This window comes from Acipenser ruthenus, chromosome 25 (assembly GCF_902713425.1).
Source record: "Acipenser ruthenus chromosome 25, fAciRut3.2 maternal haplotype, whole genome shotgun sequence".
NCBI classification, from domain to species: Eukaryota; Metazoa; Chordata; class Actinopteri; order Acipenseriformes; family Acipenseridae; genus Acipenser; species Acipenser ruthenus.
In genome coordinates this window covers 25,594,866-25,619,058 of record NC_081213.1, presented here as the reverse complement: position 1 = coordinate 25,619,058, position 24,193 = coordinate 25,594,866, and the positions used below count along the sequence as shown (strand labels likewise).

At 36.9% G+C, this 24,193-nt stretch overlaps 1 protein-coding gene across 3 annotated transcripts in view; it reads right to left on the bottom strand.

Annotated features, from left to right (window-relative positions):
• The window catches only part of LOC117412432 (histone deacetylase 11-like), a 28,627-nt gene extending 4,787 nt beyond the window's left edge, over positions 1–23,840 (bottom strand). Inside the window, exons 1-10 of one of the 3 annotated variants that reach the window (XM_059000108.1) lie at positions 23,655–23,839; positions 20,877–20,939; positions 18,988–19,136; positions 18,302–18,402; positions 17,179–17,205; positions 16,608–16,724; positions 12,078–12,120; positions 10,146–10,222; positions 9,689–9,751; positions 2,589–2,685 (exon numbers count right to left, since the gene is read on the bottom strand). In XM_059000108.1, the coding sequence (XP_058856091.1) occupies positions 2,589–2,685; positions 9,689–9,751; positions 10,146–10,222; positions 12,078–12,120; positions 16,608–16,724; positions 17,179–17,205; positions 18,302–18,402; positions 18,988–19,136; positions 20,877–20,911 (709 nt within the window). In that variant the 5' untranslated portion in view covers positions 20,912–20,939; positions 23,655–23,839. Of the gene's footprint in view, positions 1–2,588; positions 2,686–9,688; positions 9,752–10,145; positions 10,223–12,077; positions 12,121–16,607; positions 16,725–17,178; positions 17,206–18,301; positions 18,403–18,987; positions 19,137–20,876; positions 20,940–23,654 lie in introns of all 3 variants that reach the window. The other 2 variants (XM_059000110.1, XM_059000109.1) reach the window with 2 other exon arrangements.
• Positions 23,841–24,193: the final 353 nt, after the last annotated feature.

The following is a 24,193-nucleotide window of genomic DNA, read 5'->3' as shown; positions in this document are numbered from 1 at the left end:
GATGAAGACAAAAAGGTGGTGCAGAACACTATAGAAGGATATAATTGGATGGAATGTCCTGAGGGCCCAAACAGATATGTTCACCCAAATATCTGTATCAAATACTCAAAGTATTACAGACAGATGAAACCAGTGCACTTGAATGCGATACCTTGTAGCAGACAGAATATTCAGAATTACATACAACATTCTCACTACCTGCCTCTGCTTCTTATATAGCTGCAGTTCCACCATGGTTTTGACCTTTCTATTGTGGGTCATTAAATATCTCGGACACTGCTCCAAGATGGAGCTGTCTTCCCAGTATCTGTTTTGCTTTTTCATTTCTACTTATATATTTATGTATTGCTATTAGAGGGGTGTTTGCAGGTTTACACGCTTCTGTTTAGTAACATTGAACTAGTCACTAAACATTTAAACCATCTGTTTACAAATATGGAAGCTTAATGCTATTGTTACACTTACATGTTGCTATTTAGTTGTGCAGAAATGCAACACTCACCTTTATGCTAGCTGAGAAGGGAAATGAGTTCAAAAGCAGCATTCCAGCTTATTAATGACCCAGTATTAGTTATGTGTAGGGTGTCTCTTATTGTTATAAGAGAGGTCTTAATGTTGCAACTAAAATCAATACAAAAGTACTTTTATACCGACTTGCTAGAAGACTCATGAAACTATACTAACGCAATTATTTAACAAAGTAATTGCTTCCAACAGCATACTATGTTCAATAAAAGAAAAAATCACATCACAATAGACAAACGCAGGCGTGTAATGCACAGAGACCTACAACTCATATAGGAGTCTGCTGTTGCGTTATTAGCAAGATGTTTTTGAGTTTTGTTGATTTTTTTTTTTTTTTTTTTTTTTTACTGTTTTCCTTATAACATCATATATAAAATCTAAAAACAATAAATGTTACTGACTTTGAGCTGAATAAACAGACTTCAAATGTCAATATATTTCATGTTTAATAAGCCAGAAACAGAACGATCAAACTCGTTTATGACAATGGGGAAATAGTCCAGTACAAAAATGTTGTTAATAATGAAAACTTTAAAAAGATAGTGCACTGGTTATTGACAAGGTTTTAAAAATACTGCACCTCAGGTGTCTGCTATATCTGAGTACAAAGAGAGCAACTCTTCTGATATTAAATTGAAGTCATACCAAGGCTACTTTGCATAGTTTTTGTCTAGCAGGGAGTTCTTTTTAAAGCTTAGCAACTCAATAAAGCAAATCACATTATGTGTAGATTTCCTTCCACAAATTAGTAATTTTATAGATTTCAGTTCCTAGGTCTGCAATTATTGTTCGGCTCCTTGTTATAATGTAGTGGGTTAGATGGTGACCAAGGTGTTGCCACCTGCTGGACAACAAATGAATTGAACTACATTGTAAAGCCATAAATACTTGCGACCAAAATATTTGGCGAATCACACCCATAAAACCGATGTTGCTCCAGAAATGTTGGCCAGCTGTTGCAATATATGAAGTATATATTGTTGGTGGAATTTGATATTCGTGCCAAAAATGTTTACGGTTTTCTTTCATACGTGAAAAAAGCATAATAAAAGGCTTGCAAACATGTATGGCTTTACAGTAAGTGGTTTGCTATTTAATATACAGTCCGGTCCATCATCCTGTGAAATTAAAAAGAGTTTGTTTATAACTAACATTATTCAGTTAATTTACATTGTAATGATTTTAATGTTATCTTCTTGTCATCATGCAAACTAATTAAGACTAATTAGCTCACTGAATGGTACTTTAGTGAACCTCAATGATGAGCTTAATCTTGCTATATATCAGTCCTGCAGTTCCTTTTAAAGGTAAACAGACGCAGACACACTTACTTATCACATCATCCCCCCTGATTCTGCAAGAGTTAAACAAACATTCTGCACTTTCATAAAACAAACAAATCAATAACACACAGCAATTAGTACAGGAAATGTCTTAATGTACTTCTGTTTTGTTTCACTTTAATTATGCATTCTTTCAAAGCAAAGAAAAATACTGGAAAGGGCTGGTGCTAAAAACAAACACTTGTTAAAGTGAGTGTAATGTTCATGCTGTTACATGGATCTACTGTCACAATACAGGAATGACTGTTGATACTTTCAATATCTGAACCAGCTATAGCAACTTTGAAGATTTGTAAAAAAAAAACAAAATAAAAACTCCCCAACTCATAAACTATTACTTGACAGATCGGCCATGCAGCTTTTTAAAGCCTGTTTGTACATTGCTTGCAAACATTCAATTACATGAAGTATGTAAGGCAAGTCTTACTGCAAGGACTTCAAAAACAGGCCACCAGCATTCATTAAGGTAAATGATCCTCAAACCCAATGCTGGGAGCACGTAGTATGATTTGCACGGTAATGCAAGAGTACTGAGCAATGATACGTATAGGGGTTCAATCAATGACTGATTCCTTTCCTGCCTATTGCCTTGCAAGTCACTAGATTAATTTGAACTTCCACTGGGGTTCGACTGTTTATTCGATCCATGCTAGGTGCCTCAGCCATGCTTTCTCGTAGACAATATTTCAGACAGGCATCAAACAGGAAGGCTTGACTTACGCTTCGCAAATCCGTCCCCAGGATATATGTATCTGTTGTAGACGTCCATGATATACACTCTTTTGTCATCCATGAAATCTCTCTCGTGACCATTTCCCTGAAACCCGAGGGTACAAAAGAAAAGTTGTTTTTGATCGTGTGAATGCAACATGTTGCTTACACTGCAGCATTTAACACAGAAATAACAGTGAAACACAAACACTTTGGCAATAAAATCCACACATTAGATGGTCTGGAGCTTTGTCAGATGTGGCAATACAAAAGAAATCCTCGTATTCAGTTGGAGGTGAGGTGTCATCATATCACGCTGCTGCCTATGTAAGTAAAAGCTTAACATATTAAGTATATCAAACAGCTAGCAGTCTTTCAAAAGCTTTGTTTGGAGCCTGTTTCTAGCACCAATGTACTAGGTTTTGTCATATGACTACATTCCTTAGACCTACTGGATATATCAAATGTTTTGTCACAAAAACGACAGAATGCTTCTACGCATGTTTACTGTTTACTTGGATGACAAAGTGTTTCATCCAAAATGACATGCATTTATTCAGAGCTTTCAAGCCATCACATAAGACAATCATTCTGATGACTGCTGACTTACTAAGCAGTAATTATTTTTGCAAGGCGTGACTGCATTGTTTTTGGCTCGATTGTACAGAACTAATACAGATTTGACATGGGTTGCCCGCACACATGGACGCTTTGTAGACCAATTCAGATTCCATTGCCTTCCTTTCTTTAGTGGAGATAAAAAGAGCTTGTTCGATCCACTACTGAAGAATCTGACTCTTCAGAGAGTAGTTTTTTGCTTCAGCAAAAAGAATTGCTTGACATCAGGATCTGTCCCGTTGAAAAGAATGCAAAACTTCTGAGCTCCTGTTTCCTTTTGTCTATTTTTAGTTTGCTTTACCTTTTATTGTCCTGTGGCATCACCAAGGAAATAATAAAATCCTTTTGAGCATGTTTTCAGTGGCATGTGAAATATTAGTATGCTCAAAACAGCATAACAGGTCATAAAACTGCAGGACCACACCTGCTATCTGTCTCACTGCATGAAGTATTTCACTCTAATCAGTCAAGTTCATCAGAAGTTAAAGTTACCTTCCGGTACATTATTTATGTATCTACAATCCAGAGGAAAGCAGAATCTTCAAAAGACTATCTAAAGTTATTCAATACAGTGAAAAGTTATGGAAATTAAACCATGGGCAATACAAGAAAATGTGTTACAGAAAATCTCTCCATGAAAAAACAACAAGAAATTGCACTTCTTTACTTTTCAAATATAGATATAGATATAGGGAAAATATTTAGCCACTAAAGCACCTGTACATCAGTATGAAGCAGGGTTTTAAGCAAAATCTGACAGCTGGCTGACAATGAAAAAGCAGGATCCCCCTCCAGCATCATCTTTAGGGATAACTCCAAACACTCCATCACAAGCAGAACTCTCCATCAATGGATGAGGATTCGTCCACAAGGAATTTAGCCAGACGCGGACATCTTGAAAGTGGAAGACATTCAATGATACCTCAGGAATCCCCCTCCAGCTCCACTTTCACATTAAGAATACTAGGTTTCAAAGGGAGAGGTCTATTATTTCAATTTCCCCAAGGGGTAGCAGCCTACTGTTCAATGTTTTTACATTGCACAGTACAATGAGATGGCTAATCACAGGAACATCATAGGGAACAATCTGCATCTACTGATCGCATTTCTTTACAGACTGACAGTTCGACCAAATACCCTTTTTCGGGTATACACCATAAGCCAATCAATAAATGTGTACTATTTGCTCAAATGAAGACAAAATGATTATGGTGACCCCTGAATCAATTATTATTATTATTATTATTTATTTCTTAGCAGACCCCCTTATCCAGGGTGACTTACAATTGTTACAAGATATCACGTTATTTTTTACATACAATTACCCATTTATACAGTTGGGTTTTTACTGGAGCAATCTAGGTAAAGTACCTTGCTCAAAGGTACAGCAGCAGTGTCCTCCACCTGTGATTGAACCCACAACCCTCTGGTCAAGAGTCGAAAGCCCTAACCACTGCTCCACACTGCTGCCCTAAATACCCCTAAAACCCCCTGCACAAAATCTACCAAGCATGTTGTTTCGAGGAAGAAGTATGGTTGAACAGTGTGGTTTGAGATCAATGAAGCTATAACTGTATACAGTATGAAAAATAGGTCTGAAACAGTTCAAGTGTGTCTAGAACCAATTAATTCAAGGTAAAACTTGTTAGAAACTAAACTTTAGCTTTCATCTATTTCTTCACGCTTTTTAACTGCCGAGCTAATGTTGATTACTGATTACCGAATACTGTATTTGACTAATGCAATCTCTAAGGTGTGCATATGGAACATTTGAATGATATGCTACCATCCCTTAGGACTCCCAGATGCTGCATCTCAAGGTTTTTATCCAGGAGAACAAAGAATTAAGCACTGTAAAGAAATCCCAAGGAAGAGATCCTTTCACGCCAGACTTCAATTGCCTAGACAAGGCAATGTGCCTGATCTGCTGTTAATTGGATTATTTCAGGCAGAACTGATCAAATCCATCATCTTCAAAGGAAACCTAAATTAATTACAAAACGCTGAGTAAAAAATAATTAAAAATCAACCTTGTTGACGTTTGTGTCACTTGTTACAACACAGGAAACCCATGTGATGAATGCCACCGGGTCCATCCACCAGCCACTGATTGGGATTGTAGATTAAATGAGTTGAAGAAATATGTGGAAAGTATATGTTGAGTGTATCCGGGCACCTATAAATCTAAATGAAAGTGTATTTTCAAGACGTCATGAATCACTCATCTTACAGATGACGGCGTGTGCAGCTCACTTCTGGAATTCCCAAAAGGAGGAGGCCCTGCCTTGGATTCATACATTTATAATCAAGACGACAGGAACTGTATGGTGCACTGAAGAGTGTTAGACTGATTGAGATTCTGTCTTTGCCAGAAGGGCTTATTTCCAACAATCTATACTGTGGGATTGTGGTAACTGTTCAACTGAATTTAAGCATTAATACCAAAAGCCGTAGACATTATTGTTATAGATAATGAACCAATACAACAGATACAATAAGTATCCCATGTTGAAAGAAAGGTTATATACAGTAGCAGGTAATGCCAGGGGCCGGGATATCAAATTAATGCTATTATGTAATATATACAGTATATATATATATATATATATATATATATATATATAGTATATATTTATTTATTTATTTTTGGTTCTTTGTGAACTGGAATGCATGACTGTTCAAAACAAAAAAGAGCATCTAGCATAAGATGATGGCAGGTACACAAACACTGCAGTGTAAACAACATGTCATAATTATATTTTTAATAATCTGTATTTCATGAAAAATACAGTATATGGTACTGAACTGAGGTTAAACATTTTGCTCTAAAAGTTCCTAATAAAGTCAGTGAATGTTGTCTAGTGCTGCTCAAGTACATACTATAAAAAAAAAAACATACCTGTAATCAAGATGACTGGCAGGTTACAGTAACTGACCATCAAAATGAACCCTAACCTTTCACCTTTGTTCCTTATTGATTGGAGGCTGTCAGTTGTATTTTACGTGTAGCAGCTTATGAAGGCACTGGAACAGTACTTGGACTATAATTACAACGCCTTTATAACGTTCTTGTATTCATACTGGCACAACTCTCCAGTACAGTAAAACATTTTGTTGACAACACACATGAAAAACTATTGTTATTCTTTCCCTCGTCTATGGCACAAATCATAAATACAAAGCGTAGCTGTACGGGCATTTCAGTTACATTTGATCACTGCGGTTTGCTACTGATAAGAGCGTCTTGCAAAGACACGGGAAAAAAGTGTGTATCTTGAATCCCCCAAAATTATACAAAGAATTATAAAAGGTGATAAGATAAAGTTGTCGAGAAGACATCAAATGATTATCTTTATCAGATAATACCCTGCTACCTGTCACACTGCATCACTCCAATACTCAGGAGAACAGCTCTTAAGAAGTCCTCCAGTAATAGCATATAAAATGTTTTTCAGGTCCAAACCCGTGGCTCTTAATTGGTGCATAGGTTTTCTGACTTTTCTGCCCTCTGTTTATTAGCTTGGTAGATGCAGAGTCAGCATTTTCTTCCCATTTTTTATGCCCAAGCAGATTTCAAGTCTCTTGTTCTTCAGAGCGTTCATGAATTATTTACTGAGCATGACTATTGATCAGAATACCTTGTCTTGTTCTGTCGATAAGTAAGAGCCAGAATTATAATCAGGCAATTTTTTAACAATTCAGGGCTGGAGCCAAGACCCTTTTGAAACACGCTTCATTGTCATCTAATTTGATGAGGAGGCAAAATCCTTTCTGCAGCTAAATTGTAGGGCTGTTCTTTAAAACAATTATAAATTGTATTATAAATACAACCAGAGGTTCAATAAATTTAACTGGAGTTGCTATTTTGTACTAATCTATGCATATCAGTTAACCACGTCTAAAAGAATAATGCTGCAGAGCTAAAAACATGCATACCATACAGCAGTTAAGTGTAGTATTTAGTCTCATGTCAGACGTATATGGCAACTTTCACCACATGATGGAGCTGGCACACAATGAGCAGAATCCTTCCGAAGAATCCTTCTTGCGCTCAAGTGCTTCATGATTGTGGATTATGTTCCCAGCAACAATTCTCATGGCGTCGGTTGGTATTTGCAAAACTCTAGAAAGCGCTATTTGACTGCTGCGCACAGCATATTATTTAGTGACATGGATACAACAATAGCGGTTCGAATTAGAATTACTGGCAATGCCCACAATGTGCAGTACATGTTCCCTGAGAAGGGCTTTAAATGGAACACTGTGTTATATTAATCAGAACACCCACACTCCAGTCACTATTTCATATTGTATCCAATGTTTGTAGTGTAACCAGCTTCGATATTGTACTTGGCTACTTTTGGGCATTATTTCCAAGCACCGGTAAAATGAGAATTGCAAAATGAATTAATATGATAGGGCACTCACCAGGAACAAGCCTAAACCCAATATGTAAAATGATGCAGCAAACGTATAGTTGTGTCTTGCAGATCTTGCATCAAAAGCATATGTTGGAGGCACCCAATTGTGGCGTATGGGACAAGAGCCTTTAATGCAGGTCTCCTGGGATGATAGACGGTCATGGGTTAGTCGTGAGCCTGAAGATGTACATACAGTATGGCAAGCTGTTCATACGTCTCAATTAATGAACTGATGTGTGTTTAAAGGGGACACCTGATTGTTGGGGAAAATATTTTAAGGTAAATGGCTAATTATACTGTACACTAGAAGCAAAGGATGTCATTAAGCTTTCTTGACAGAACCCCAATGCATTAGGGTTGAACTGCTCCGTGTTTCTATGACAACCTAGACCAGTCTATAACACATCACAGCTTCAGCAACAACCCCACAGGTTTCATGTTCAATTTCCCAGTACCACAAATTAGCAGTTTTAATCAGGCCAGGTGCTTGGTGAGCAGGAAATATGATGATTAAATCTGTGAAGAGCACTGCTGAGACACAAATATGACATTTTAAATATAAAAATTAGGCTGAATCTTAATTGTTTGCGTTTTTTTTAATTTTTTTTGCTTTTTTCTCATAAACATGAACAATCGTCTTTAATCACTTGGCCCATCAACATTATTATTATTATTATTATTATTATTATTATTATTATTATTATTATTATTATTATTATTATTATTATTTATTTCTTAGCAGACGCCCTTATCCAGGGCGACTTACAATTGTTACAAGATATCACATTATTTTTACATACAATTACATTATTTTTTACACATTATTTTTATTAACATGACAGAATGGTCAACCCAGCTCCAGCATTATCACTGCAAGTAGAATTTCCAACTCTATTGAAATGTCAATTTATCACAGTATGAACCATCATAGTGCCTATACAATGATTGGAGGAGCACTCACTACATCTACAAGAACCCAGATCTACCTCAGGAAACATCTCAGCATACACAAGGAAACTCGGCAGGCACTATTCACACATCTTTACTTGAGGGGTTACTTATTTATTTAAAGAATGTTCTGATTAAACTAGATATTTAGTAAACTGTTGCTTAAGAAGCCAAAAACAACCCAGAACAGTATTTGTTTCATTTCACAAAACATCATATATTAAAGGTATGGCAACAGAACAATTCACAGTGCATCATTTGTATGTGGTGCTCTCTGTACTCTGGCAAGTGTGCTGCAGCTTTAATGGCTGGACTTGTAACTATGCGCATCATGATTCATATGGCAGGCCATTGTAATCAGATTTCATTTCAAAGTGCATAACCTGTTTTATTCTCCAGATCATAACACTCATAATAGGTGCTATATATTCCCAAAATGCCATTTCCCTCATTGCAGTATGGTAATATACAGATTCCTTCTGCCTATGTAAATCTTTTTCTTATACAGTACGTGCTTTGTTATCGGAATACATTTTCTGTGGTGACAGAGGAGACTCTTGAAGACGAGAGTTCACAGCATTTCTTCCAGTCGGTTCGAAACCTAAGCTGAAGGTTACATTCCTGTCAACGATCTTATCTTTCCCAGATTTCAACGGGCCTGACCTAGCTTCCTAATGGATGCTCTCGTTATCGCAAAGCAAACTGAAAAAAATGAAGGTTTTAAAGCCAAGCATAAAAAGAAGTCACAGGTTCTGAATGGTAAAATGAGCACCTAGCCACACATTACTGCTTATTAAAAATATAAAGAAATTCCAAAAAGCAACAAAAGAACATGAACACATCAGTATTTCTATACTATACGATATATTTGTAAATTCCATTGAAGATATTTTGAAACAGTATTTTAGGATTTGGGGATAAGGCAGCAATAGTTCAATTTAAAGATATATGAGTATTGCACTTCAAAGTGTGTTCCACAGTTATGGCAACTTCTTGGTATGGCACCAGCAACCTATTGAATTGATTCTTCCTCTTAACTAAAGGCTATTATTTTGCCTACTGTGTTGATTAGTTTTACAGCAGTTTCAGTGACAAACAACATGGACAATGACTGCAGCTTACCTGATGCGCATCCAGATCAATAATTGTCGCCTTAGATACTCCTTCTACTCTCTCAAACAAAAACTGTGAATTTAAGAAGATTAAAATATAAATATTGTTGAACTGTTGTGTGTGTGTTTTTCACTGTCTTGTTCTGTAGTAAATTAATTAGCCAAGTGACATTTTTCTCACACCATTCAACAAGTAGTGCTCTATGGTGGTACTTTACATTGTGTAAATGTAAGTCCTCGCATTTCTACTGGTATTACTTTTTACACAAGGACTTTTGATTCAGGCTGGTGAAGGTATTTGCCAAAATGTGTGCCAACAACAATAATTTGAGAGCTGTCAGAGATAAAAAAAAAAAAAAAACAGTAAACAGTTAAGTTAAATAAATTGTAGGAAGTAGTCCTAAAATCAAGGATTCTATTACACCTAGCATATGATTTCAGTGCAAAGGACAAGACATGTTTATTACCTTGATAGCCAGCGTGATGTCAGCATAGGCGCAAAACCCTCCGCCTTTGTCACTGGAGCAATGGTGAAAGCCACCACCTACAGCATCCGAAATGTGCAATTAATGGTGGGATATGAATTCACAATGAATCCTCAATTCATTTTAGCATTGCATTCCCTTAACCCAGTAAGTACCAAATAAAATGTATTTATGCAATTTGATACATTGCCATAATTGGAGTAAGTTATCATAACAATATAGTTAAAGAAAAAATTAAAATAGCAGGTAGAAGCCAGTTAAAAATGCTCCAAGAAATTACAAAGCAGCCTGTCTTGAAATTGGGACACTGGCTCGTAACGGGTTGAAAGAATTTGCATCATTTTTTTTTTTTAATCAGTGAATTCCTAAATATACTCCCTAAGGGAAAACCTTTAAATGAAATTGGGCATTCGTGGCACCAAGACATGCATGCTGATGATAGACACACATACACAGAATAAATCAACCTCTTTCAAAATAATGTTTATCAATGTAAAGGATTGGCTTCCTTTTTCCTGATTCATCAGGAGATCCAGAAAGAGGCTGAGCCAGCAGCAACAACTCCTAAAAGAGTAATGTTCCTCTCTCAGCTCAACACACAAAAATAAAAAATAAAAATCCCCAAATGATTTGCAAATACAGGCTTTGCCAAAAAAAAAAAAAACCAAAAAAAACAGGAATGTATATTTCTTATTACGACCATACACACGAAAATGGGACTGTAAACAGTGAGTAAGGGAACTCTCCTGTAATCCTTTTCTTCTTTTGTTGTAGCACATATGGAGTATATTTGAACACAGTGTATCTTAATAACAGTATATAAAAATGTGATTGTTGCTGGAACACACTGTACTGTATTGGTGTTGTACATTGCCTGGCCACTTCATTAGGACCTAGACCTGCTATTAGGCTGGACCACAGTTTGCTCTGATGACCACTGCAGCGATTCCACAAGGTGCTGGAATGTGTCTCGAGGGACGTTAATCCGTTCAGTCATTAATATGTAACACCTGACAGGGCTCTCTATTCCCTCCTCAGCTGTCTCTCTTAGTGACCACTTTCCCTTTGTTTTGCCACTGCTAATACACTCTGCTGACCAATGTATTGGATCTTCATGCACTGTCACACATGACCATGTTGCCAAGCAACTATTGTGTTCTGTAGCTCCAACTGAGTTTCAGGTAAAAGGTAAGATTAAAAAAAACACATCATCTTTGGGCGACTCTGATTAATGTCAGGACCAGACAACCCGAACCTGTTGTGTTTCTCTATTTTGTTTCTATTTTAAAACTCTTGGAAAAAACACAACCTAACTAGGGTGTAGTTAAATTGCCATGCTGGTCTTGTCCGTTGTTTCTATTTACAGTGTCCTTTACGTGTTTTATAAGCATAATCTGTTATGGAATACTATCAGGATAATGTCTGTAATGTCGTTAATTCTTTTTTTAAGGCCAAGCAACATGTTCCATTTCTCTATGCTTAAGGAGAACTGTTCACTGGAAACTTACATCCGCCACCTCAAACAAGACCATAACAGAACATACTCCCAAGGGAACTTTAACGTGATTATTTAATAGAAAATTAATTGTGTTGTGGTGGCTTAACTGAAACACATTTCCAAAAACAATAACAGCATGAATGGCTCTAATGGGTACAAAATAATTGAACGTGGGTTGATTTTCAGTACTAACAACATGAGTCTTGCCACTCAATGAAAGTAAACTGTAAAGAATTAAGTTTAATGACACACTGGAGTCAATTAATCCTGATGCTTTTACTGCCCTATCTATAATGCTGGAGGTGAAAATTTCTTCTAGCAATGAAGTAAGTTTAGAAAACAAAGTAGCTTTCTAGGTCTATAGGCCAGCACAGCTTACACGCTTTTAAATGTGTACAAATATTATTTTTACTTACCGACATTGATCGCCCATCCTCTGTCAATAGCCAGCTTGCCTGCCTACAAATAAACAAAATAAACAAGGTCTATAAATTGCAAATTTTACAATCAGATTGCTAGGGACTGCATTGAAAGACCATCAGTCATTTACAAAGCAATATGCGTGGCAACTGCTGCTATGAATAATTAAGAAATAACCATGGTACTGACTAAACACTGGGGTCAGCAGTCAGTTAGTTTAACACATAAAATGTTTTAATTTCTCATTTGAATGGCTTTAAATGTTCATTTAAATGTTCATTATCCAGCCTGCAGGAGCCATACATTAAAACTTGTGCTGTTCTATGATCCATGTCACATGCTTGCATGACTTGTAAAGGCAAAAAACATTTCATGAAATGATATATATATGCGAGTTCTTGCTGCTCGCTTTGTTTCACTGTCAGGCTTGTGGCTCTTACAACTTGAGATTGACTTGTTGGATTGATTTGAAAATACACACACACTTTCATAATGGTGGGGGACTGAAATATGCACAGTTGCAGATTGTTACAACAAAGCATTCCCCCAAAACACTGCAAAAGCCAGCTACTGGCTATTAATATATCTAAGAGAATAATCATTTGCGAGTGCACATTGGCGTGACTTGCCTTGTTTGGCAAATCTTTTACCCATCTCCCCCTGCAGGTTTGTCCATGAGGAAAACCTCATATGCTGGGCAGTGACACTGCAGTCCTTGCAAGTATACCAATTAGGACTAAGAACAAATAAAAGTAAATGGCTTATAGTAAGTGAGCAGCAGTAAAACTGAAATTCAGTTCCAGGGTCATTACGTTTTCAGTTATACCTAAGGGAATAAAGTGATCTGCTTCACAACACAGTCATCGGTCAAAACTCCAGGAGCCGGAATCCTCATGCAGACATACAATTCCACTGCTAAAATTGCTGCTTCGCACATTACATTGATGTTATGGCACTCTGCATATCCATATCCAGGCACTCAAATAGGATCAGCACAGTTTAATGAATGATCTATAAAAGTGCAGAACAGTAACATATATATAAAACATGACAAACACGGTTTTATGTAGGGCTGCAAATGTTTTTTATCCAATATCACGCAACTGAAGATTATATTACCAGTTCTGCTTTTTGTGTAATTTATTTCAAATTAAACAGTAATAAAATCCCTTCAGGCTGGTGGTAAATATGTTCTTTTTTTGTTTTTTTTTGTTTCACATCATAGTTATTGTTGACATCATACAAGGCAGAAACTGTTGTAATACTACTGTTTTGGAAATTTAGGAAACCACAACATATTCCAAACAGCAATCGAGCAACACCTCCCCACTCCCATGTATAGAAAAGGAAACTACACTTAGCAGTGCATAAGCATCTGAAATACCTAACGGGTCTTGCAGTTCATACATCAATACCTACCCTGTGTGTAAAACTGAAGTAGTTTTTCTTTTTTTTTATTGTAATTAATCCCATGGAAGGGATTGAAACCAGCACATGTCTGTGCATAATGACCTATTTAAAGCTCTGCTTATAGTTCACGCATGGCTTGTAAAGTGAGTATATTTCAGTCCCAGAGGAAATTAAATCATTATAATTTCTCCGACAAGGTAATCAAAAATGTTGTGTTTGTTTAAATAGTATACGCCTTATACATTAAGGAAAGGTGTGAAGATATACGATATGCAGAAAATCAGGATGCTTTTTTTTTCTCAACAAAAGTGATTTTGTTTCAAACCAAAAATTGTTTTTGTGTACAGCTGGCTAAATGGACTCCCTCCATATTTGTTCCAGATTAATACACTCATTATTTCAATCAAATGCATTACAATGGGCTTCTTATATTGTAAAAAAAAATGACAAATTACAAGAAATGTTTAACTCTGTTATTTCATCTCAGGAATTGACTTTTTTTTTAAGGTCTAATTTGTTTTGTTTTTTCTCGTGCAGATCACCTTGATGGAATTATAGCATTTTAACTTCCTGTCTCTCTTTATACATCAAACATCCCCAAAAAAGTTCTTCAGGATGTCGAGTGAAAGAAAGGTTTGGGAGGAGTTGAACCAGCGTGTCAGTTCATCATCTTGAAATTAACACTAAACACAGCAGGTTACATAACACAATATTATTAACATACGGTACACATAAGCTCTTTTAATTGTTTTCAGCATCAAGAGTCAATTACATCCTATTCACTCTACCTAAATAGCATGTGACCATCAGGTTTTGAAAACGAGATTGTGCTTTTAACATGCACTGATCGCATAGCGTGTGTGGAAAGGGTATTGCTGCCAAAGAGGAAGAGGAGGTCACCTCATGCAATACTACTGCTACCTAACTTCACATTTTATTAAGAGACGGAGGATGATTTATCGTTTTAATAAACATTTTCAGGCAAGTCATGCTTCCGACTTTATCAAGCACGCGTTTCTCATGTAGCACAAGTGAATGCTACATCATAGTACAGTATTGCATTCGCTGCTAAAAGTCAGATAATGCCAAATATGTTTTAGGCTAGGCAAATTATTAATCTGTTGTGCTGTAACTTTGATAAATAGCTTTTTTTCCCCCCCACACATAGTAAAGGCTTTCAGCAAATTCAATTTTCCACTATTTTACTGCTTCATATGTATTCAATTCATTGGCCTGTCCATTGCCTCTGGGGCCACTACTGACTTCTTAATAAACTCTTTACATAGTCTTCCTTGGTGCAATGGCCTTCAGTTTCTCCTTCAGCTTTTGCTGAATATGCACAAACCAGTCCACAAAGAAAATGGCTATTCGACACTTAATAGACAAAAAATAGCCCAAAAAAATCCTACAGCAAAACAGCTTCTAATTTGCCAAATTAGTAATAACTGGTGAAAACAAACTACCAATAAACTGAGAATAAAAATAAGAAGAAAGTCCCCTATCATGTTTGGAGTTTAATCAATGAAGTAATTCCCCTCTCACTTGCCTCCTGTAATTTGCTCTCTCTCTTTCTGAAGGTAGCTTACCAGCTCCCAAGAGGACGCCCACTTTTCTTCAGCCATGCAGAAATGTGAAATGAAAGGAGCACTTGACACACTTTATTGCAAGGCTGCATCTTATTTCAAGACCCTGTAAACTTTGATTGACAATGTTGATAGCCACATCTGCTTGCATGGGATGAGACCCTAACTTCTGTGAATGTCAAGTAAGTGCTAACACCATGTAAACAAACCCAACACTCCTAATGAGCCGGCTTTGCAGAAATAACTGCTGCATACTGGCAAATTTACCTCAACGAATTTACATTTAACTAGCAAACAGGCTAATGTTAGCAAATGCCAGCACATTTAAGATAATACCTATCTTTGACAAAGACCCATTCATTAGATTTTTAAAGGGTTTATAATCTGAAGCAAGAAACACTGATTAAAAAAAACATGTATATGCACTAAAACCGGTAAATACTGCACACATGACATATAAGCAATGCTTTGGGAAGAGAATGAGTGGCATGCATTTAACATGAGTTTAGTCATACCAGAGCTTGATGAGACAAACAGTAGAGCTCACAAGCACAGTAAAGCCTGACATGGCTCGGACTGCTATGTCAATGGAAGTCTTTTTAACCTCCCTGTACGGACGTTTCTCTGAGAGCAGGAAGGCGAGCTACGGGCTGTCGGGGGAGCTATTATACAAGATTCTGTTTTCGGTCATATCACACATGTGGTCACATCACATATGGGTTTTCCCTGAACAGTTTTCTCTACATACAGCCTTCCTTTGTCCAGCAGAACAGAGGTCAGATGAATGCTTCTCAACATAACAAGAAAAAGATAGGCAGAGGAAAATAACACAGTAAAATTACATTTGTTTGTCTTTCAGCCTTCCTATATAAATACTCTTTGTGCCAGCTAACTGGTCCTTATGTAGACACCCAAAATGTAGATTCTGCATTAATGCCTAGATCCGTCAAACAGAAAGGTATAGTGCATGCATAGAAGAGTTGCGAAGGGTCTCTTCAAGCCCTTTTCACTGGATAATACACAGCGAGACCCTGTCTGGAGTGTTGTCAATTGCTTACATTTACCAAGCGCTTGAGATAATGACAGGTGGCTTGATATGAAGTACAGAAAGTCTGACAACCATTGATAACTTGGGAGGTATAAAGATAGGTCTAACAGCACAAAAAAATACCACTGATATGGAACAAACTATAAGTGCGTTACGGAGCTGCACAATATAATTTGTGATTGCTTATGTCTGCCCTCACCAACCACTCGAGCCCAGTGGTAAAAAAAAAAAAAGTACTGCAATGCCGTGATGCTGTACTTTATTCTATAGCTTAGAGTACGATCTGTCATCACCCTTTCCCCCCACCCCTAACACCCCACTCAGTCCAGTTCTGAAAGAGAACACTGCAGTGCTGTGTTGCTGTATTTTACAGGCTGAGGCAGCAGAACAGAAGGGTGGCATTCTCAAGGGCAGAATTCTGAAACCCCACTGCAGCAGAACGGTAGGCGCTGCTCTCTAAGGGAATGCAGGCAGTGCACTCTTACCATGATCGTTCCTCCTGTTTGAGTTCTCAGTGGCCGCAGCACCCTTCTTTGAACCAGGAAGTTGGGCAGGAGCAGGAGCGGAGGGATTTCCGTGATGGTAGCCACTACGAACGACCACTAAAAGGAGAAAAAATACATATGCTTGGCAGTATTGATGATGCTGCAAAGTGCAGAGACACATCACAGCAACTCTGCATGTTTTCATCCTATACAACATATACAGTACACAGAAGTTGTTAAGGGTTTAACACCCTACATTGCTGAGAGAAATGGTGTTATTCATTCTCAACACAGTATGCAGTACAAGCATCACCAATTTCAAATCTAAAAGCACATAGAAAACCAACACAGAATCAGCTTGGTGGTAGGGAAAGGTGTTCCTGGAATGGAATTCACAAATGCGACGGTTTCTGTACTACTGTTTTTAGTTATGACTGTCAAATGGTACCGATTACTGCAGGCAAAATGTTAACTAACTACAAGAAAGAGTCGCTGGATCCACTTTATTTGACATTTTGATTGAACTGTATATTGAATCACAACAGAAGCACAGAATGATCTACTAGGATACCTCTCGTGAGCCTTCCAAGATATGGTTCTGTATGCATTAAAAAAAAAGGAGAAAATATAGTCACATCTTTAAAATGAATGAATATTTTAATAATAAATGTCACCCATTTCATGAACGGATACCATCACAGCTACTGTACATGGCAAAGGCAAACAGGCAGCTGTTCTTGCCCATTGTTGTGTTGCATTGCAGGGATCTGTGAAAATGTGCCTCCCTTGCCTTCTAACCCTTTAAAGGTACAAGAGACATATGTGTCCCACAAATAACATTAAGTTAACTTTCTTATTTTTGCAATAAGGTGCCCGAAACAGGATTTAAAGTTTTGGATCTGGTGATCCAAATTGTCAGTTTCCTCCTTGTGGTACTTGAGCCACTCTCAAATGTATTTTAAGAACAAACCTTTTGAAAAACCTCAAAATTCCTTGTGTACCTTAAGGGGTTAAAAACGCTCACAATTTACCGTATCGCTATTGTTTTTTCATGACCCCTTGTGTGTCTTACCAGCGGACGGTACAACGGAATGAAAAAAAAACAAACAAACATGCCTAACAGTGCCCCCTACTGTAATTAAAGTGGTTGTGACTTGTGTTTTAAGATTGAATCTGTAGATGCTGGAAACCTTTCTTGAATATTTAATAAATAAAACAGTAAAAGTATAAAAATGAAGATTTACACACAATATCATAGTGCAAATACATACATAAAGTAAATCTTAATAATAATATTAGAGGTGCTTAAAAAGAAAAGGCAAACCATGTTACATTTCAGTTTTTTATTAATCTAACAGGTACTAGCTAAAATTGATCAGCCATTATTCCCCTAAACTAGCAGGTTAGTATACCTTGACAAAGACTACAAGAGGTAACACCCAACACCCAACAAAGCTATTGAGCTGTAACACAGTGGATTTTAATTTGCTTCTGCTAATCTTTGGTATTTGCCTAGAATCTTTTGCCGACAGTACAAAGACAGGTCTTGAAATGAAGACTGGGAGGATTGTAGGAGTGAGTACCACATAGAAACAGGAAGGTCAATGGCTTGTGGTCATAGTGTTCTAATTTGGGTTTTATTATATGGTTTCTGCATACCACCAGATATATGGGACATTGGGAAAAAGAATTACCTTTAATTTGTTAAGATAGCGTCTTGTGTGGACAACTAGGAGGTCATCCTCAGTGGCCTCCCGGGCTTCCACAATGTTGTCATCCGTTATCAATTGTTCTTCTAAGATAGACAGATAGATATAGTGTATGTTTAAACAAAAAGATGTAAATGAATAATTACAAAAAGATATGCCTTTATAATATAATTCAATATTACCCTGGTCACACTGAATTGAGCCTAAAACACTGTCATTGGGTTCCGTTTTATATACACATTTTCAACAGTATTTAAGTAGGTACCATTATTACACGTGTCCCTGCATCATAGTTCTCTAATGTTGTTGTTTTTTTTTTTTTAAATGTTATGGATTTCAAAGATAATTAGTCAGACAAAAAAGGACCACTGCACACCACTGACATAGATGCACACATGGCAACATCTCAGTCACCTTGACCTTCAGTTCATGTATAACAGCAGCGTGCCGCATGTTTTTAGTCTTTGTTAATTATCCATGCTGTACTGCACAGCTCCACCACAGAGGTAGACGTGACACAATCTTTCTCTCCAACTCACAGATTTGAAAGGTGACATTGGACAAAACTTTCTCCTGCAACTGCATTCAACTTTCATCTTCTCTACTACTGCAGGAATATTCTTGCTGCTATTTCACAAATAGGTGTTCATTATCGTAATTATGCAGCATACCTTTTAAAAAGCCAATAACCTTCCCCCATTTTCCGGCATCAAAGGGATGCATTTTTTCAAGTCCCATGAAAGTAATGTTGTATTCTGGAGAGTAGACAATTGGCATACATGTCGATGGGACCTCAATATATAGCTGTGTTCTGTGAGAGCTGCAGAAAAGTTTATGAAAAAGTTTATGAAAAAGTTTTTAAAGTTTTTGTTTTTTTTTACCTCACGTATTACATACAACACATTTTTCAAGTGATTTTGAAATGGTTTGAATAAGCATAGTTGGTTACGAAATAAAGCAATATCATAAAAACACAAATACAAATTACTATAATAAAATTGGTCACATTAATATCATGTTTACCTGCCTCTGGCTATGAACAGTATTTTTCCCAGCCTTAATGGTCTTTATGGACAAGTGTAATTGTACTAGTTATTATGTTGCAAGACAATTACTTAATGTGGGCTTCATCATATCTAGAAGAAACCTTGCTAACAGTGTGTTATATCTAGGGGTCTACTTAAATCGCGGTAAATTTACGTATTTTTCACGGGTATGTTGCGGAATAAAATTAGGATTTCGCAGACATTTCGCGGTCATGTTTAAACATTAAATAAACCTAAGTAGACAGTATTTCAGAACACTATAAAGCCTAAAAACAGTGGTACTTGCTTCCTTACTAATACAGAGTGCTGGCATTTGTTAAAGGCAAGCATGCAGCATCCCCCTGCAGTTGACTTGCCCATACATTGAGACTGCACGTCTGCATCCACTGAATTGGTTGGAAGTTAAGGCAAAGCTTTGCCAAGTTATACAGATGTGGAAATCGATTAGAAACAGCCCAAAAACTCGGTTACACAAGGGCATCTGGCATACTTTAATGAAGTCAATGTATGCAGTACGTTCGTTGTCATATTATTTGTCCCATCCAATCATTTATTTTATTTGTACCGAGTCAAAACAAAGAAGACATGGCTATTCGGGTCTAAAATTCAAACTGTAAGCAGCAGGTTGAAGCAAGGTGGCTGTGCTGGATACTTTTAGTACTGATTTAACTTGCAGACAGGAATACGTCTGCGCTGACTTTACAGTTTGGTTTCTGAAAGCTGTTTATTTTACGTTCTGTTCAGCAGCCTCTGTAGTAGCCTTTTGTTTAATGTGTGATTCTGAAGCTAAATAGCGATCGATCGTATTTTCTCCAAATACACATTACGATATGGAAAACAATGACCTCAGTCTGCATGTAGCTGGGAAATATCTTAAAACGATCATCAGCCGAAATATACTTTGCTTTTTTTGTCGTCCATTTCTACTATTTTACCTCCAATGCTGAAAACTAGATTTTAGCAACCTAAATCAAAACAATGCAGCACCAACTTTGTCCCCTCCTGCACAGTACAGGTCACATAAAAGCAGTAAAGATGCATTGATGTCATTTGAATAGTAAACAAGAACGTTAACTGCTTTGGATAATATATTTTGTAAATGTTACTTGTGGACATTTTTTGTTTGTTTGTTTTTTAATTAAGTGCAATGCACACGGGACGGCAAAGGAATAAAAAAGTGCTACAGAAGATAGCCCTTTTTTCTACAGAAGATACGTAGTTTGCGTCACTTGCGTTGTGCAGTAGTTCATTTAAATAAGTTTCCTTTTTTTTTCCTCTCCGTACTTGTTTGTATGCATTGGCCCCTAAGAGGTGTATTTCGCGGTGATCCCTCAATTTCACGATTTCCGCGAAATCCGCGAAATCGCGATTTAGGTATGTCCCTAGTTATATCAGATCACTGGAGCACACTAAATAGATTAAACCCATATATCTCCTTAACTGCCCTTAACAATTTCAGCGCTATCGCTTGAGAATTTGAGGTTGTCTTATCCACACCTGTGTTGGACACTTACCACTTCTGATCTTTTTTACTTCCTTTAAGGGACATTTTCTTCACTTACACTTTTTATTTGAATCTGAAAAAAAAAAACATTGGGTGAAACTTTTTTTTGTACATATATATATATATATATATATATATATTTTAAAGCTTGTTTGTGGTGCCGAAAAATGATTTACAAGGGTATTTTAATTTTAAATTAAAGAAAACTGGCATGACGACACAGGTTTTCTATTACAGTTGCCCCACCAGTGATCCCTGACAGTGCTATTGGGTGGAGCACTGACTATCGAACATACAGGGTGAGAAAAAGAAGAGTTTAATTCTGAGGATTAGCTGACAAGTTAATAAGCACCAGCCTCATCATTTATAAGTGCCATGACAACAGGAATGCGGGACACAGCAATCGTTCCAAATCTGTCTTGAAAAAGTCATGGTTCTAATTACAGATTAAACTGCCACGAACAGTAACATTCTAAACAATTAAAGTATTCTTCAATTTGGACAACAATGTGTGCCCCCACCTTTATCTCCAGCAGACAGCTGGTTCCTTTATCATCGTTTTCTATTAGTTTTCCATTAGTCTATTAGCAAAGTAATTATTTTTCCAGTCTGCATATTGAATGAACATAAATAGATTTTCCACTTGCAATGCAATGCAACAGGTTAAAAACAAAACTGCTTTATAAACAACAGAAATCACCATATTTTTGTTTTAAATACAATAGTCTATATATTTACATCTGTATATTAAGCATTTTAAAGTGAAAAGCCTCAACAGGTTTATCTACACTGTATGTGATTACCTATTAGGGGTTCCTTTTTACCAGCTCTTACTAGCTGGCTCACTTTACAGCCCTAAAGCGGCCGGTCTAGCAACATAAAATTCAAGGAATTACAAAAAGAAATACCAGAGACTGTTTTGCTTGCCTCATAATCAACAAACACCATGCAATTACTGACCCCAAATCTTAGGTATTCTGAAAGGGAGATAATCAGCACTAAAGGTCTCAGGTCATAAAATTGAAACAGTGCTTTAAGGTAGAGGACTAAACCACATAATGGGTTTTTGTTTCCAATTTTAACATCATGAATCTGTCCTGGCTGCAGGGGGAACTGGATTCAGTGGTAATAAAAGCTGTTTTTAAAAGACTGTGTTTACTGCGTTTCAAATTACAGCAAGTGCCACTGAATCAAAAAAGTTTCAACAATGTCAGCGGACCTACAAGTGATGTGGCAATACTTTTTACACTCATTAAAACACTGTATGTCTGTGTGTTTTTTATTTTTTTTTGATAGCACATTTTTTATAAAATATTTTAGCTCTGGCGGTTTACTTTCATTAGTCAATCTCAAACAGTGAGTTAAGAAACTCAGCATAACAGTGAGGATCGAGGGGAGGGGGGGGGGGGGGGGAATCAAGGATTTATTGGGGTTCTCAAACTTGAAATGTGACGACCTTCCCAGAACTTGTTATAGCAAAGTCTCAAGACAGTTTAATATTTTAAATCCCATTAATAAAAAAAAAAACAATAGCCACCCATCTTCTAACTGTAGACAGCACGTTACATTATTCATGCGATTTATACATGAAGCCTATACATGACTCAAGAGAGCAGTCTCAACAATCCTTTCCTTTAACATCGTGCAGGTTCACTAGTCATCTCTTTATTGTATATAGCTGGAACTTACACAATCAAAAACCACATGTACATTTCTCATTTAGAATTTGTTTAAGACTGCTGCATATTTAAGCATGGAAGATAGCACTGGCAATCAAATGACTGGAAAGTAAGGCTACTTTCAGGTAAAGCACGTCACTTTCTTTCAAACTGCAATTATCACACATGTACGCTTGGCAAATTTATGGGATGTTCAATATGTAGGGTAGTCATTAAAAATCATGACATACATCATTTTTTTTTCAACCAGTAAAATAAAGGTACAAATTGGAGCCACTGCACCAAGGAATGCTGGGATGCGTGGGCTGATCGGAACATCCCACTTGCTGACTGTAAACTGCCCAAAGGCTGTAACACACAAATAGATATGCAATATGCAAATAAATACAGTCTCATGTGTCTGAGATCGAAACCTTAATCACCCTGGTTCCAAATAACCTGCCACGTAGGCTGGAAAGAAAGACCAATAATTTTTCAGTTTGTTAGCTGCTTTTGTAGCAGACTAACTAACACAGTAATAATAAATCACGGTTCAACAGAAGTAATGTGAATTCACCAACAATCTATCATCAAAGGCGCAGCTACCCAAATTAGTCTGCACCTCATTCTGTGCGTAAACACAAGTCAGACTGACGGCATGAGCAGAATGACAAGTTGAGGGTATTTTAATTTGTGTGTTTTCAATATCTGTAAATGATAAGCCACGTAATAGTGTGTGTTTTTAATACGCAACTGCTGTAGTTTCAATTCCATTTGCTATTGATGTGGTTCATTGATAACAGGTACCAGTTTAAAAGAAATAAATAAATAAACTACAGCACCCGAAGGCCTTTGCGAGATTCGCGCATGTGCACGTTTAACCAAGCAGCATTCGGGTCTAATATATATATATATATATAGATAGATAGATAGATAGATAGATAGATTGTAAACCGCTCATTGTCGTAGTTATATTATTGCAAAATATAAAACATAATAATAACAAGATATAGTAATTGCATTACAAAATGCTGGCTGAATTATTATGTAACTTTATTTCAGTAAACGCACTGTCGGCCTTTTCACCTGCTGTGCATACTGAAAAAGACACCGAATCACGAGAAACTCACCTGCTGGACATTTTCATTTTAGGTTGAAAGCTAAACAGACAGGTTGGCTTTTTTAATCGGCGCTTTGTTGATGCTATTGCATTGTTTAACCACGATTACACCGTGCAACCTGACATTATTTCTAAATGCAATCGTCCAACCAGCTTCCATTTTCAAAGCCGCCGTGCTGTATGATGCGCAGTAGATTCACGTCACTCACTGTTTGTGCAGTCTACAAAAGCGAAAGCGTTCAGTACAACCGATGTCCTTAAGTGAATGTTTGTGAAAAAGGGTGTTCGCTAGGTGAAATGTTTCACTTTAAACAATTGAACGTGGAAGCAATAGGAATGTTGCTCTTATATATATATATATGTATATACACACACACACACACACACACACATGCATACATATGTGCATATATGGAGAAACAACTGCAATGGATTACAAAAATCACGCCAAATGAAACTGAATTAGTATATATCAAATCCCTATATAAATCGAAATTGGCAATATTATAATTATTAATGAGACTGTAATCCATTCACCATCAGGAATTT